General features: G+C 44.9%; 1 protein-coding gene across 3 annotated transcripts in view; it reads left to right on the top strand.

Moving 5' to 3' along the window:
* ADCK1 (aarF domain containing kinase 1) overlaps positions 1–13,830 on the top strand; it is a 140,694-nt gene that overhangs the window by 3,422 nt on the left and 123,442 nt on the right. For 2 of the 3 annotated variants that reach the window (XM_045288136.1, XM_004699056.2), the window contains exon 2: positions 10,932–11,077. In XM_045288136.1, the coding sequence (XP_045144071.1) occupies positions 10,943–11,077 (135 nt within the window). In that variant the 5' untranslated portion in view covers positions 10,932–10,942. Of the gene's footprint in view, positions 1–7,025; positions 7,109–10,931; positions 11,078–13,830 lie in introns of those variants that run through there. The other variant, XM_045288135.1, reaches the window with a different exon arrangement.

The following is a 13,830-nucleotide window of genomic DNA, read 5'->3' as shown; positions in this document are numbered from 1 at the left end:
GCAGTGTAAGACATGAAAAAACAGTGATTTATAACTTGAAAGGTGAGGCTCACTGAGCCATTTAGCTCTCTGCCCTTCAATTAACCCCACATGTGTTTATCAGCCAGGTTGGCACAATAAACTAACTCAACATATAACCCCCTCCCTGGGGGACAGACAACAGAAAAGTGGGTGAAGGGAGACGTCCAGGCAGTGTAAGACATGAAAAAACAGTGATTTATAAATTATCAAGGGTTTGTGAGGGAGGGAGGGGAAAAATGAGCTGATACCAAGGGCTCAAGTAGAAAGAAAATGTTTTGAGAACGATATGGCAACAGATGTATGAATGTGCTTGCCACAATGGATGTCTGGATGTCTGGATTGTGATAAGAGCTTACGAGCCCCCAGTAAAATAATCAGGGAAAAAAAGAAAAGAAAATTTTATGGTTGGGTGTCACCACAACACGAGGAACTGTATTAAAGGGTCATGGCATTAGGACAGTTGAGAATCACTGCTTTAAAGACTAAGGTGCATCTGGAAATACCGTGGACTTCCAGAGAACAAACGATTCTGTCTTGAAAGAAGTTCAACCAGAATGCTCCTTAGAAGTGAGGATGGTAAGACTTCGTCTCATATGATTTGGGCATGTTACCAGGAGGTGCCAGTTCTTTTTTCCTTAATTTTAGGAGGGGCTCTTACAGCTCTTAGAACAATCCATCCATCCATTGTGTCAAGCACATTTGTACATATGTTGACATCATCATTTTCAAAGCATTTTCTTTTTACTTGAACCCTTGGTATCAGCTCCTTTATTTCCCTCCCTCTCCCACCTTCGTGAACCTTTAATAAATTATAAATTATTATTATTTTCATATCTTACACTGTCTGCTACCTTCCTTCACCCACGTTTCTGTTCATCCCCCTGGGGGGGGTGGTGAGGGCATTATACATTGATCATTGTGATTGGTTCCACCTTACTCCCCTTTCTCCCTCTCCTTCCCTCTACCCTCATGGGCCTGAGGGGATTATCTGTCCTGGATTCCATGTGCCAAGAGCTCTTATCTATACCAATGTACATACTCTGTGTAGCCGGATTTGTAAGATAGAACTGGGACATGATGGGGGGGGCGGGGTTAAAAGCATTAAAGAACTAGAGCAATGCTGTGTGTTTCATGGGAGCTATACTGCACCCTGCGGTGCCAGTTCTTGGCAGAGGACATCTGCTTGCTAAAGAAGTGTCATGAAAAAGAGGAAGACCCTTAACGAGATGGATACACACCATGGCTGCAAACACAATAACAATTGTGATGGCGTTTAGCGTTTCATTCCAATTTGCATAGAGTCACTCTGAGTTGAAACTTACTTGTGAGTGCTGGTAAGAATGTAGGTGACCAGGGGCCCGGGTCAAGGAGGTCATGTGACATAAAGTGAGCGCCTGAGCTTGTAGGGTGGGAAGATCCCATCTCACACTCTTACTCTGCCATTTACTAGTTGGATCACTTGGGGCAATTGCTCACCCTCCCTGTCCCTTTGGGTGGTAGAGCTATTTGTTGCGGCTTTCAGGGTGGAGACATGATAGTGAAAGGGTTTTGTAGAGGTGAGTTCTTGCTAATACTATTCAATGATTAGATTTTAGGGTCCAGGTGGCCTTAGCTCCTCGTGACCCTCACCACAAGGTGTAAGCTGTTAGACAAGAGGAAACTCAGGTGAAAGTCAAAGAGGAGCGTAAACAGACCTGGCCAGGTGATTCATTAGCAGAAGGTTCAGCAATGAAAGGTGTTTTTCATCTGCAGACATATTTTCACGGCTGACAGGGTCTTTTAAAATACCCCGAGGGAAGCAGCTCATTTGCATGTTAAAGACTGGCTGACACCTTATGAGGAAACTCCAGAGTCTGTTTAGAGACAGTCTGGCTCCTATACTATCTGTTTTATGTATTTCAATTTCCATGGCTTTGATGACTGGGGGTATTTGCATGAAACCGGTCTTGAGCCGTTGTCTGTTTCACTATTCCTTCTCCCCCCTCAGGTGGTCTCAAGGCACACAGAGGTCTCATTGTTTTCAGGGGTCAGGCCTGGAGGGTGGGACTTCCGGCAGCCAGGTGGGGCAACCCTAAGCGGATGGCCATTGACTTGTCAGGCCTGGGTTTGTGGTTCTCATCTGGGGACCTGTGCTTTGTGGGATATGCGTTATGTGTTGAAAATCGATGCCACTGGGTTTTTGTTTCTGTTTGCCACCGCAATAGAGGGAGCCATACACAAGACAGCAAGGCAGGACTGTCCAGCAAGATAGAGAGGGGAGCAAAGATGTAATAACAAAGTACACTTCAGTCACAAAGTGGGTCGCCTCATGATGTGAAGACCATCACATCTCGGGGTATGACGCTGGATTTTATAGGGGTCAGGGAGCAGAACCCCATTGGCACACCCCAGCCCTTATCCTGCTTGCCCATTGGCCCTTGTTCTTTTCTTTTTTTTTTTCAATAGCAGCTTTATACTTAAAAAAAATTTTTTTTTACTGGGGGCTCATATAACTCTTATCACAATCATCCATCCATCCTTGGTGTCAAGCACATTGTGTATTTGTTGCCATCATCATTCTCAAAACATTTTCTTTCTACTTGAGTTCTTGGTATCAGCACCTCATTTTCCCCCTCCCTACCCGCCCCCCCCTGTCACGAACCCTTGATAATTTATAAATTATTATTTTGTCATGTCTTACACTGTCTGACATCTCCCTTCATCCACCTTTCTGTTGTCTGTACCCCAGGGAGGGGGTTATATGTAGATCATTGTGATCAGTTCCCCCTTTCTCCCCCACCTTCCCCTCCCCCTCCTGGCATCACTACTCTCATTATTGATCCTGAGGGGTTTATCTGTCCTGGATTCCCTGTGTTTCCAGCTCTTATCTGTAGCAGTGTACATCCTATGGTCTAGCTGAATTTGTAAGGTAGAATTGGGATCATGATAGTGGTGGGGGGGAGGAAGCAATAAAGAACTAGAGGAAAGTTGTATGTTTCATTATTGCTATACTGCACCCTGACTGGCTCGTCTCCTCCCCGCGATCTGGCCCTTGTTCATGTATCCTGATTGATCCTTATTCCAGCATAATGGTTGATCTCTTAATCCATAGCTTGTGGACCTCACTGTCATGTGGGACAGTGTTAGTCAGTAGGTTATCTGGACATGACCTCTGAAATGGATCACGGGTGGCAATTTGGGATGGGTCATCCAGACTTCTAATTGTCCCTGACATTTGCTGGAATAGGTCATGTGAGGCAATTTGAGATATGTCCTTCAGACCTCACAGGTCATTGGCTAACCCTGACATTCCCACCTGAGGAGAACGAGACTTTGAATTCATTTGGGATTTTGGGTGACGACTGATCTGACTCCTTCCTGCTCAAATGGGACGAAGGATCTAGTCTTTTTTTCTTAGTGTCCATTCTTGTCACTTGCCCTAAACCTCAGATCTCTCTGGCCCGTCATCTGGAGTGGAATAGGACTTTGCTTATTCATCACCATCGTTATTGCATGGAATTGCTGCAATAGGGAAGAGAAAAACTTGACCAACGGGTTCAAGATACATGGGCTGAACAACGGAAGGCAGAGAGCTTGTTATTGGCTCCAGGAAAGGAAGCAGCCAGATTTTTCGATAGAGAGTCTACCAGTTGTGGTTCATGTCCCCAAAATTAAAGTAGAATTGTTACTGAATCCTTGGTCTTTTTCTCACACACATAGGAAAAAGCTTTTTTCTAGGCCAACATTTTGTTCTAAAAGGCCTTGTTATACCAATAAAAAAAAACCCAGTGCATTCTTTAGAAAGACTTTCCTGGTTGGCAAAAACAAGCACCTTACAAAAGGTGGCAGAAAAGTAGCTAAGAAGAAAGTGGTTGGTCCATTTTCTAAGACAGATTGGTATGACGTGAAAGCACCAGCTAGGTTCAATATCAGAAATATTGGGAAAACACTAGTCACCAGGACTCAAGGAACCAAAACTGCATCTGATGGCCTCAAGGGTCGAGTTTTTGAAGGGAGCCTTGCTGATCTGAAAAAGGATGAGGTTGCCTTTAGAAAAGTCAAGCTAATTACTGAGGACGTTCAGGGCAAACACTGTCTGACCAACGTCCCTGGCGTGGATGTTACTCGGGACAAGGTACGCTCCACGGTCAAACAATGGCAGACCATGTTGGAGACTCATGTTGATGTCAAGACTACCGATGGGTGTCTGCTGCATCTGCTCTGTGTTGGTTTTACTAAAAAACGCGATAATCAGATTTGGAAGGCCTCTGTGCTCAGCACCAGCAGGTTCACCAAACCCGAAAGACAGTGATGGAGATCATGACCCGAGAAGTGCAGACAAATGACTTGAAAGAAGTGGTCAATAAATTGGTTCCAGACAGCACTGGGAAAGACATAGAAAAGGCTTGCCGGTCTCTTTCTCCATGATGTGTTTGTCAGAAAAGTAAAGATGCTGAAGAAGCCCATGTTTGACTTGGGAAGAAGACTCATGGAGCCTCATGGTGAAGGTGGACGTTCTGGAGAAACGACTGGAGTTGAGACAGGTGCAAACGTGGAACAAGATGATGGCTATGAGCCACCAGATCAAGAATCTGTTTACAATTCAGACTTAATGTTGACAAATAAAAAGTCTTATTGTGGAAAAAAAAAAAGAAAGGAAGAAAGACTTCCCTATTAAAGACATGAAACTATTTACCGCACAGACTCGAATATAAGCCGACCTGAGTATCAGCCAGGGCACCTAATGTTGCCACAAAAACTGCATAAAAAATGTGCTGAAAAACTCGGCTTATACACGAGTATATAAGATCCTAACAGAGGTAAAGAGAACCTGGGACATGTTTCCAATGTGAGAAAGAATGTCCAAAATGGGACATATTTAGTCTGTGCAGGAAACACTCGGGGTAGATAACCTGGTAGTCGCCATCTTGGGTAAAGGGAAAGCCCACATTTTTTAGAAATTAAAAAGACTCCACTCAGCAGCCTATTTTTCCATACACCCAAGGCTATGTCAACTAAATTCATTTTCAAATACTCAAATTCAGTGTTCTCTTCTCCGCTTCAGACTCACAACATTCTCCACGCTGGTCAGATGAACAGAAAGACTTAAATTTCAGAACAAATTCAAGGAAACAGCAACTTAAATTTCAAGGTCAGGATAGAGAAGCGCTGAAGAAATCCAGTTTAACAGACCAAATAGATCTAACCAGACCTCACACATGTCGGCTAGGGGGAGATTTCAAATCCTAGATAACAGACAGACCGCACGCTGAAAACAAGCCCCTTTGCTAGCAGCATTCCTCACACTCAGCTGCAGCCAGATTTTTATTGCAGAGGCGCAGAAAGTGCAGAGCTGTAAGGGATTCTGACGGCTGGTCATCTTCTTGCCTGGGTAAAGTTCTTGGTCTTGGTGAAGAATGGTGCTTTTTTGGTTTGTTTGTTTAGCACCCTCTCATCCTCTACCCAGCCTGCTGGCCTTTATGTCTCCTGATTGATACATCAGCCTGGCAATGTTATGAAAGAAAGGCATCCCTCTCCCTATGTTTGTTTGCTTCAAACTGTCTAGGGACGAGCCAGGGGTCTTCCAATTCTTTAGTAAACCATGCTTTATCTAAAACCACCAGATATGCACGTGGCTTAAGTCTGTGACCTCCAGCATCCCAGGGTTGGGGACCCTAACACATCACACAGCTATTTCAGGGAGTTGTCTCTTTGGAGATCTGTGGCTCTCCCAGGAAGGATAGCACCCCCTCCATGGCAGGGGCCTCCATAGCCTGGGTGGGTAATGCTGAGTGCAAATCAGCCCCTTCCTGGTGCCCTCCAGTCACTTGCCATATCTTGAGTCCTTTAAACAAAGTTAAGTCGACAGTAAGATGTAAACACAGCTTCTGTTCTGAGGAAATCTAATCCTGTCATTGGTTTACTTGCCTCATGGAGACTCGTAAGCCCGCTAACTGGAATCTTATATCACCAAACCTTCCACAATTGGTGGCCTAAGAGACTGTAATTTGGATTTTAAATAAGGGCTCTCCCAGACTCAGAGGCACAGTTGCAAAATTCAAACAAGAGGGAAATAATCCTTTCAGTCTTCTTGAAAAGCCAGCCTATTAGGGCCTGAAGGGCAGGCCGTATGCAGATAAGACCATACAACAGACGAAGCAGGAGACATGCTCTCCACATACCATAGCCAGCTCAGCAAAGGTGGAAAACTCCTCCCCCTCAAATGAGGTCTACGTGTAGTGGGCCAGAAGGTGCTGATTGTAATGGAATAAACTTCTGTGGGTGTGACTCTCAGAGCTGGCCATGCCTGTTTTTGTGTCTGACTCAATTCACTTGTCCTCAAGAGGATTCGGGGGTCCGGGGCAGGGTTGAAAGTGACCAACTGTTTCACCACCCCTGGATGAACCTTTCTTGTCTATTCTTCAAACGACACGTAGGTGCACTCATAGAGAATTTTTTTTGATGAGTAGATCACCCTATGCCGCCTTTGCATGGCTAAGTTAATAAGTTAGGAAGACGGAGGGAGGATGTGCTGCTCATCTTCCGTCTGGAGAGGAGAAAACCTTCCAGAACTAGCCCTGGAAATTCAACAGAGGACAAAGAAAAGAGACACACCCTGTGTGAGTTAGGTTTTTTGTGCCAACATAGCTCCCGTAGGAACATGTGGGTGGGGTTTAGCCAGTTAATCAGGTCGCACCTTGATTGAAGGGCGACCAAGATAAATGGCTCTTTGAGGCTGCCCTCTTCTTTTTCTCTGGTGATCGGACTAGCGTGCTGCTGCTTGAGTTAGCTGCTCTGTTTCAGCTGCCTCAGCTGTGTGCTGGCTGCCTGTGGGCTAAGCCAGCCTGTGGATTGTGGTGGATTATGTCACTATGGTGTGCTCCACCTTGAGGCTCTCTGCTTCACCACACTGCTGCGCTACTGGCCTCTGCTACACCTTGGCATCCTATCTCCCTGCTGTTGCTGCCCTACCTTGCTGTGTCTGCTGCCTGTGGGCCGACTCTCCTTGACTCACTTCCTGCCAGCCACTTCCCTCCTGTTTCCTGGACCTTGGACCAGTGGCCAGCGTGAGTTGGAAGGACCTTCATTATATCAACTGCCTGCGAAAGTGAGTTGCACTAGCCCTCTGTACTGCTGTGTGAATTAATTACCTGTTGTATCCCTTCTAACGATATAAAGCTATCCATAAATATATAAAATCATAAGCATCCTAGTTTTGTTAAAGCACCCTGCATAACACACCCTGAAAAGCCAAATAAATGTTACAAGGACAAGAGATCCCAGTGTGACTTACCTCTGGGGTAGGGCAAATCAGAAGAAAGGCAGATCCTGGGCGAGCCCCAAATGTTAAGTGTTGAAAGCGCCTGTCCCTGGGCTTTCTCCCCCAAAGAAAGGTACTGGCAGGTTCATCTGTTGTGACAACAGCCTGAGAGGGACTTGCAAATACCTCTGAGGGAGAAAACCTGGCCACATCAGCTTTCAACACATGACAATATGGTTTATTCATTGATTGATGACTCACTCAGTAAATGCTTTTGCAGCACCTACTGTGGATCGCCTTGAGAAGAATGGGGTTCCAAAACACTTAGTTGTGCTCATGTGGAACCTGTACACGAATCAAGAGGCAGTTGTGCACACAGAGCAAGGGAATACTGCATAGTTTTAAAACCAGGAAGGGTGGTATCCTCTCACCATCCTTATTCAATCTGTATGTTGAGAAAATAATCAGAGAAGCTAGATTATATGAAGGAAGGATTGGAGGAAGGCTTATTAACAACCTGTGATATGCAGATGACACACCTTGCTTGCTGAAAGTGAGGAAGAATTGAAGTACTTGCTGATGAAGATCAAGGATTGCTTCAATATGGATTACAACTCAATGTAAGGCAGACCAAAGTCCTCAGCACTGGATCAATAGGTAGCCTTATGATAAATGGAGGAAAGTTTGACGTTGTCAAGGATTTTGTCTTACTTGGATCCAATGGAAAAAGCAATCAAGAGATCAGAAGACATATTGCATTAGGTAAATCTGCTGCACAAGACTTCTGTAGAGTATCGAAGAACAAGGGTGTTACTCTGAGGACTAAGGTACATCTGACTGAACCCATGCTATTTTCATTCATGTGAATGTTGGACAGTGAATACGGAAGACTGAAGAAGAATCAATGCACTTGAATTATAATTGCCGAAGAATATTAAAAATCCCACGGGCTGCTAAAAGAACAAACAAATCTTGTGTTAGAAGAAATATGTTCCTTAGGGGCAAGCATGTCGAGACTGCCTCACGGACTTTGAACACGTCGTCAGTAGAGACCCTGGAGAAGGACATCTCGCTTGGTGAAGTAGAGGGACAGTGAAAAAGAGGAAGGCCGTCTACAAGATGGATTGACACCGTGGCTGCATCCATGGGCCCAGGCAGCAGTTGTGAGGACGGTGCAGGACCAGACTGTGTTCTGTTCTGTTGTGTATAGGGTCACCATGAGCTGGAGCGGACTCAACAGCATCTAACACTGGGTGCCCAAGGAGCCTTTGTGGTTCAATGCACAACTGCTAACTGAAAGGTTGATGGTTTGAATTAACCTGGCAGCTCTGTGGGAACAAAAGCTGGTGATCTTATCTGTAAAGATAAGAGCGAGAAACTCTAAAACAAACAAACAAGTAAATGGAACAGTTTGTCATATGGGGCCACTGTGAGTCCCAGTGAACCCCACAGCACCCAAGAACAACAACTATGTGCTAACCACGCCTGGTTACCTTTCTGGCCTTCAAAGCCCAGCATGTTTCCTGTAGAACTCTTTACAAGATTTGCTGGTCTCTGTGCTAGGAGGAAGCAGTGGTGCCGTGGGTTAAGCATTGGGCTGCTAACAGAAAGGCTAATCGTTTTAATCTACCAACTTCTCCATAGGAGAAAGACAAGGCAGCAACCTCGGAAATCTTACTATGCAGGGCATCGAGTCAGTCGTATTGAATAGATAGGAGTCAGAATGGACTTGATGACAGTGAGTGTGTTCTTGGAAGAGAGAGGCTGTTTCCATAAAGATTTACAGTGTTGGAAACCACATATAGGGTTAGTATGAGTCAGAATGAACTCTGTGGCAGTGGTTTATAGGGTCAGAATCAACTGGCAGCCCACACAGCCATAATATCTGTGAAATTGAAAGACACATGGAAACAATCCAGTGGACTCACGCACCACGCAAACATCAGTTTTTATAACCTGAGACCAGAAGAACTAGATGGTGCCCGGCTTACCACCACCAACTGCTCTGAAGAGGATCACATTAGAAGGACTTGGGTAGAATGGAAGAAAAATGTGGAACAGAATGCCAAATCATGAAAGATCAAGCTTATTGGCAGAAGGAAACTGGTGGGATCCCTAAGACTTAACCTTCAGGTCTGGAACTGAACTCACCCCTGTATTAGAAGAATCAACCATTTAAGATCAAAAGGGCAGTGTTTACCCAAAGGCAAAGCTCTGAGTGTTAGGAAAAAAGGAGGAATGGAAATGTGTGTGTGTGGGGTACATGTGTGTGTGTGGGGGGGGAGTGGGGCTCTGGGAGGAAGAAGGATAAGGGATGGTACATTGATGGAATTGCATTGATGAGTTGAATCAGAATGTGCCTGAATTGTTGAATGGTTGTGTTAGTTAGGCTTATTGTGTCACAGGCCCATAGGAACATGTGGGATTAATCAGGTCTCAGTTTGATTGGAGGGCAAAGATAAATGGCTCTGCAACGCCAGTCCCTGTCTCTCCTCTGGTGGTCGGACCAGTGTGCTGCTGCTTTAGCTAGTTCTGTACTTCAACCTGTGTGCTGTACCACCTGTGGACCCAGCCAACCTGTGGATCATGTGCTAGAGCTTGAGGCTCCTTTGAGACCTGCTTCGCCAAGCTGCTAGCATGTACATCACTTGAGCTTGAGGCTGGTGGAACCTGTCACCTTGCATTGCTTTAGTTTGATATCCCATTTGGGCCTTCTCTGTCGAGCTCACAAACTACTGACTGTTGCTGATACACCCTGCCTCCGGGCATTCTCTGCCTGCCTTGCCTGGACTGAGCTGTTTGCTTCCTTGACCTTGGACCTGGCAGCCCACTTGTGAGTCGAAGGACTTCCAGCATATTAAATGTTCCATGAAAGTGAGTTGAACTGAGCCCTCTGTACTCCTGTGTGGATTAATTAACTGTTATATTCCTTTTTGCTGTATAAACCTATCTATCTATGTCTATCTGTCTGTCTGTCTGTCTATCTATCTATCTATCTATCTATCTATCTATCATCTATCTGTAAGTGTCCTGGTTTGTTTCTCTAGAGAACCCTGCCCCACGCAATGGCCAATACTTTCTCCTTTGTAAACCTTCACCTAATTCACAATAACAAGTGGAGAAAATTAAAACAAACCACTGATGTCTGTGCATGCATGGCTGTGAAGTGTTTGTGACAAGTGACAATGCTTACTGAAGCATTCTGTCCGAATCAGCATCTTTCATCACCCTGTGTCCCCATGCCCTCTCTGCTGTTGTTCTTCACACTAATGCCAGCTGGTAACGTCATATACAATATATGTATCTGCGTAGTGCCTGTTGCCCCTCTCACTTGTAAGCTCCAAGTGGACACGATCTGAATTCTGTTCACACTTTCTATTGTGACTAAACAGTGCCCAACATTGTTGAAAGAAGAATGGTTTTCAGAGTTGATTTGCCCCGGGTGCTATGCTGAGCATTTTATATGCACATCTCATTTGATGATCCCAGTAGCTTTTGAGTAGGTGCCTCGCTTCCCTGTTTCCCAAACGAAGAAACTGAGGCTCGGTGAGACCAAGGAAAATGGTCCAGGTTATACCCTATTTAGTGGCAGAGCCAGGATTTGAACCTTGGTCTGAGTGACTATGAAATCCTTAACAGTTACAGTTTCCTGGCTTCTCTCTCTTTGCAGAGCCTGGGAACATGGCCGGCAGGGCTGTAAAGCTTGCTTCGTGGACCAGTGTGGCTCTTGCTGCTTCTGGCTTCTACCTCTACAATAACAAGTATTTGGACCCGAATGACTTCGGCGCTGTCAGGGTGGGCAGAGCAGTTGCTACGGTAGGTTTTAGCTCACTTCAGGAGCTGTGGTATTGTTTGCGTGTGTTCACACATAATGGATAAATGCACTGTTTGCACATATGTGGATGTGTGTGTATTCTTAATGTGTGTTGAAGCTCCCCTTACGCAGTTGCACAGGCATGGGTGTGCACATGTGTATACCAGCATTGCTATACACACCACCTCTGCACCCCGAAAGGGAACGAGATGGGATGACCCAGGGTCATTGCTCTGCAGCCGTCCCATTTTGGGGTCTGTGTCTCATCTTAGTGATGGACCCACACGGAGGACTGCAGCTTCGATTCCGTCCCAGCAGCAAATCGGGGTACTCTCCAGCGAGCTGGCGTGAATGGCTCCTGTAACAATGGCTTGGCGGTGACATTGACTACATCTGCCTGTACAAGTGCGAAGGAGAACTGAGGTCAAGACTGCACCCTGTGAGGAGGACATGCTTCCTCTCTCGGAGACTAGCTGGCCCTCTGACAGAACTCTACTTCTCTGCTGCACTTGGTGATTTGTTGCAATGGCCACACAGAACCCAGACACGGTTGTGGGTTCTATGAGGGACACATGTAGCAGGTTATAAGCAGGATCCAGAACAAATCAGGTGATAGTTCTTTAGTCAGGATAGCCACTTCTCTGCCATACCCTCAGGCAGGTCTCTCTCCAGCTCTCTGCCCTGCTTGGGCAAGTGTTACAAAGCTCGGTAGCCAACAGCAGCCTGAAGCATTCAGCACTTTTTCTCAGTGTGGGAGTGGACCTAGCTCCACCTATAAGTGACGGTAGGCAGGAGCCTCCTGCTCACACTTTCAACTCTCCCAATCTATGGGTCGCAAGCCTGGCCTGAAGGTGCAGAGGGCTCTCACTCTTGGGGCTGGGAAAGCCCACTGTGTGGGCCGCAACCAGTCTCCTGGTCCTGTTGCCCTGCCTCTCATTTCCTTGTCACTTCTTTTGAAAGAAATTAATTTGATCAGATTTCTTGCCATAATCCAAGTATCACACAATTCAATAGTTTAAACATATTATAAAAGAGCTGTGCAAGCATCACCACAATTTTAGAACATTTTCTTCATTCTTGTTAGCTCTCCATACCCCTCAGCCTCCCCTGCCATAACCCCAAGCAACTATTAATCCAGTTACTATCTCTATAGATTTACATGTCCTGGGGTTTCATATAAAGGAAAATATACAACAAAACACCCCAACAACAATAACAGATTAAAACAGAAAAGCCTCAACAAAAACAAAACAAAGCAAACAGAAAATTCAGCAGAAAAGAAGAAAAACTAGAACAAATTTAAACTGGGTCAAAAGGGGGTCAAATGATAAGATATTCACTTTTAACCAAACTACATCTGCATTAATCCACTTTCTAATGCACTTTGCCTGATAGCAAGGCTTTGACATCTCTGATCAGTGGTCAGAGTCGATTCAATGAACGCTTAATACACATGGGAATCCATCACATGGATTCGGGGCTTGTGTTAGTCTGGGTTGACTAGAGAAACAAACTCATAGACACTCATGTGTATAAGAAAGAGGTTTATATACAAGAGCAATTGAACATTGAGAAACCATTCCAGCCCAGTCCAGATCAAGTCCATAAGTCTGGTATTAGCCACATGTTTGATACCAATCTATAAATTCGTCTCCAGACTCACGAAACACATGCAATGATGCCTAATGCAGGATGATCACAGGCCAGAGGGTGGAAAGTATTGTGGATCCAGTGGCGGTGGAAGCATCTCAGTGCCTGCAGGGGTCTCTACGTGGCTTCTCCAGCTCTGAGGACTTTGGCTGCATCAGGGTAGCTTCATGTGGCTTCTCAGAAATGTCTTGCAGGGAGTGAGCATGTGTCCTGCCTCCAGCGAGCTCATTTATCTCCTTACCACTTCCAATCGATGTCATCAAGCCATGACCTGATTGACAGGCTAGACTCCACCCCTTCACTCTGAATCCTCGAATTGACACCAGAGATGTATTTATTTATAAACCATAGATCACACAGACTGGTGTGTTTCTTCTGTAGTAACTTAGATGGCACCACACTTAGATGGCTGCTCTTTTTAAAGACAAGTCTCTAAGACCCCAGATGCTATTCTTTGTGATAGCCGGGTACCATCTGATTTCTTCATTACATTTTCCTATAGCACCCATATCTTCAGTGATCCCTTTATGAGGGCAAATATGGCTTAGGGCCACATCATAAAAACTAATTGTTTTTAGATTAGGGCTATGATTAAGTTTGAGCTCAAAATCCATTCATATATCTATGGTTTATTTATGTTCCCTGGTCCACTTTAGAGACATTGTTATTTTATTGGGAGACATTATAAATCATCCACATGGGACATATGGTAATTCTATCAATAGTATCATTAATTTACCAATGATATAGAATGTAAAACTGTTGAGAAGAATAAAATATACATGTATCGGACAGCCCTTTAGACTGAAATACATGCATTGTTGACTTGTACAGATTAAAAACTTAAGTGACTGGACACTATTTATGTAAACAATGATGGTTGGAGATAGGTCAAAACTTTCTTTTTTTAAAAAATTCGTCATTTTATTGGATGCTCGTACAACTCTTATCACAATCCATCCATCCATCCATCCATTGTGTCAAGCACATTTGTACATTTGTTGCCATCATCGTTTTCAAAACATTTTCTTTCTACTTGAGCAGGGCAAAACTTTCAGTAATGCTGATTCATAAAGGCAGCACTGTGCCTGCTGGACTAAGACAT

The sequence above is a fragment of the Echinops telfairi genome, unplaced genomic scaffold (assembly GCF_000313985.2).
Source record: "Echinops telfairi isolate 266 unplaced genomic scaffold, ASM31398v2 ScPeMD7_18;HRSCAF=68, whole genome shotgun sequence".
Taxonomy (NCBI): Eukaryota; Metazoa; Chordata; class Mammalia; order Afrosoricida; family Tenrecidae; genus Echinops; species Echinops telfairi.
Note: the sequence above shows the minus strand (reverse complement) of the source record. Positions and strands in the feature narration are given on the sequence as shown.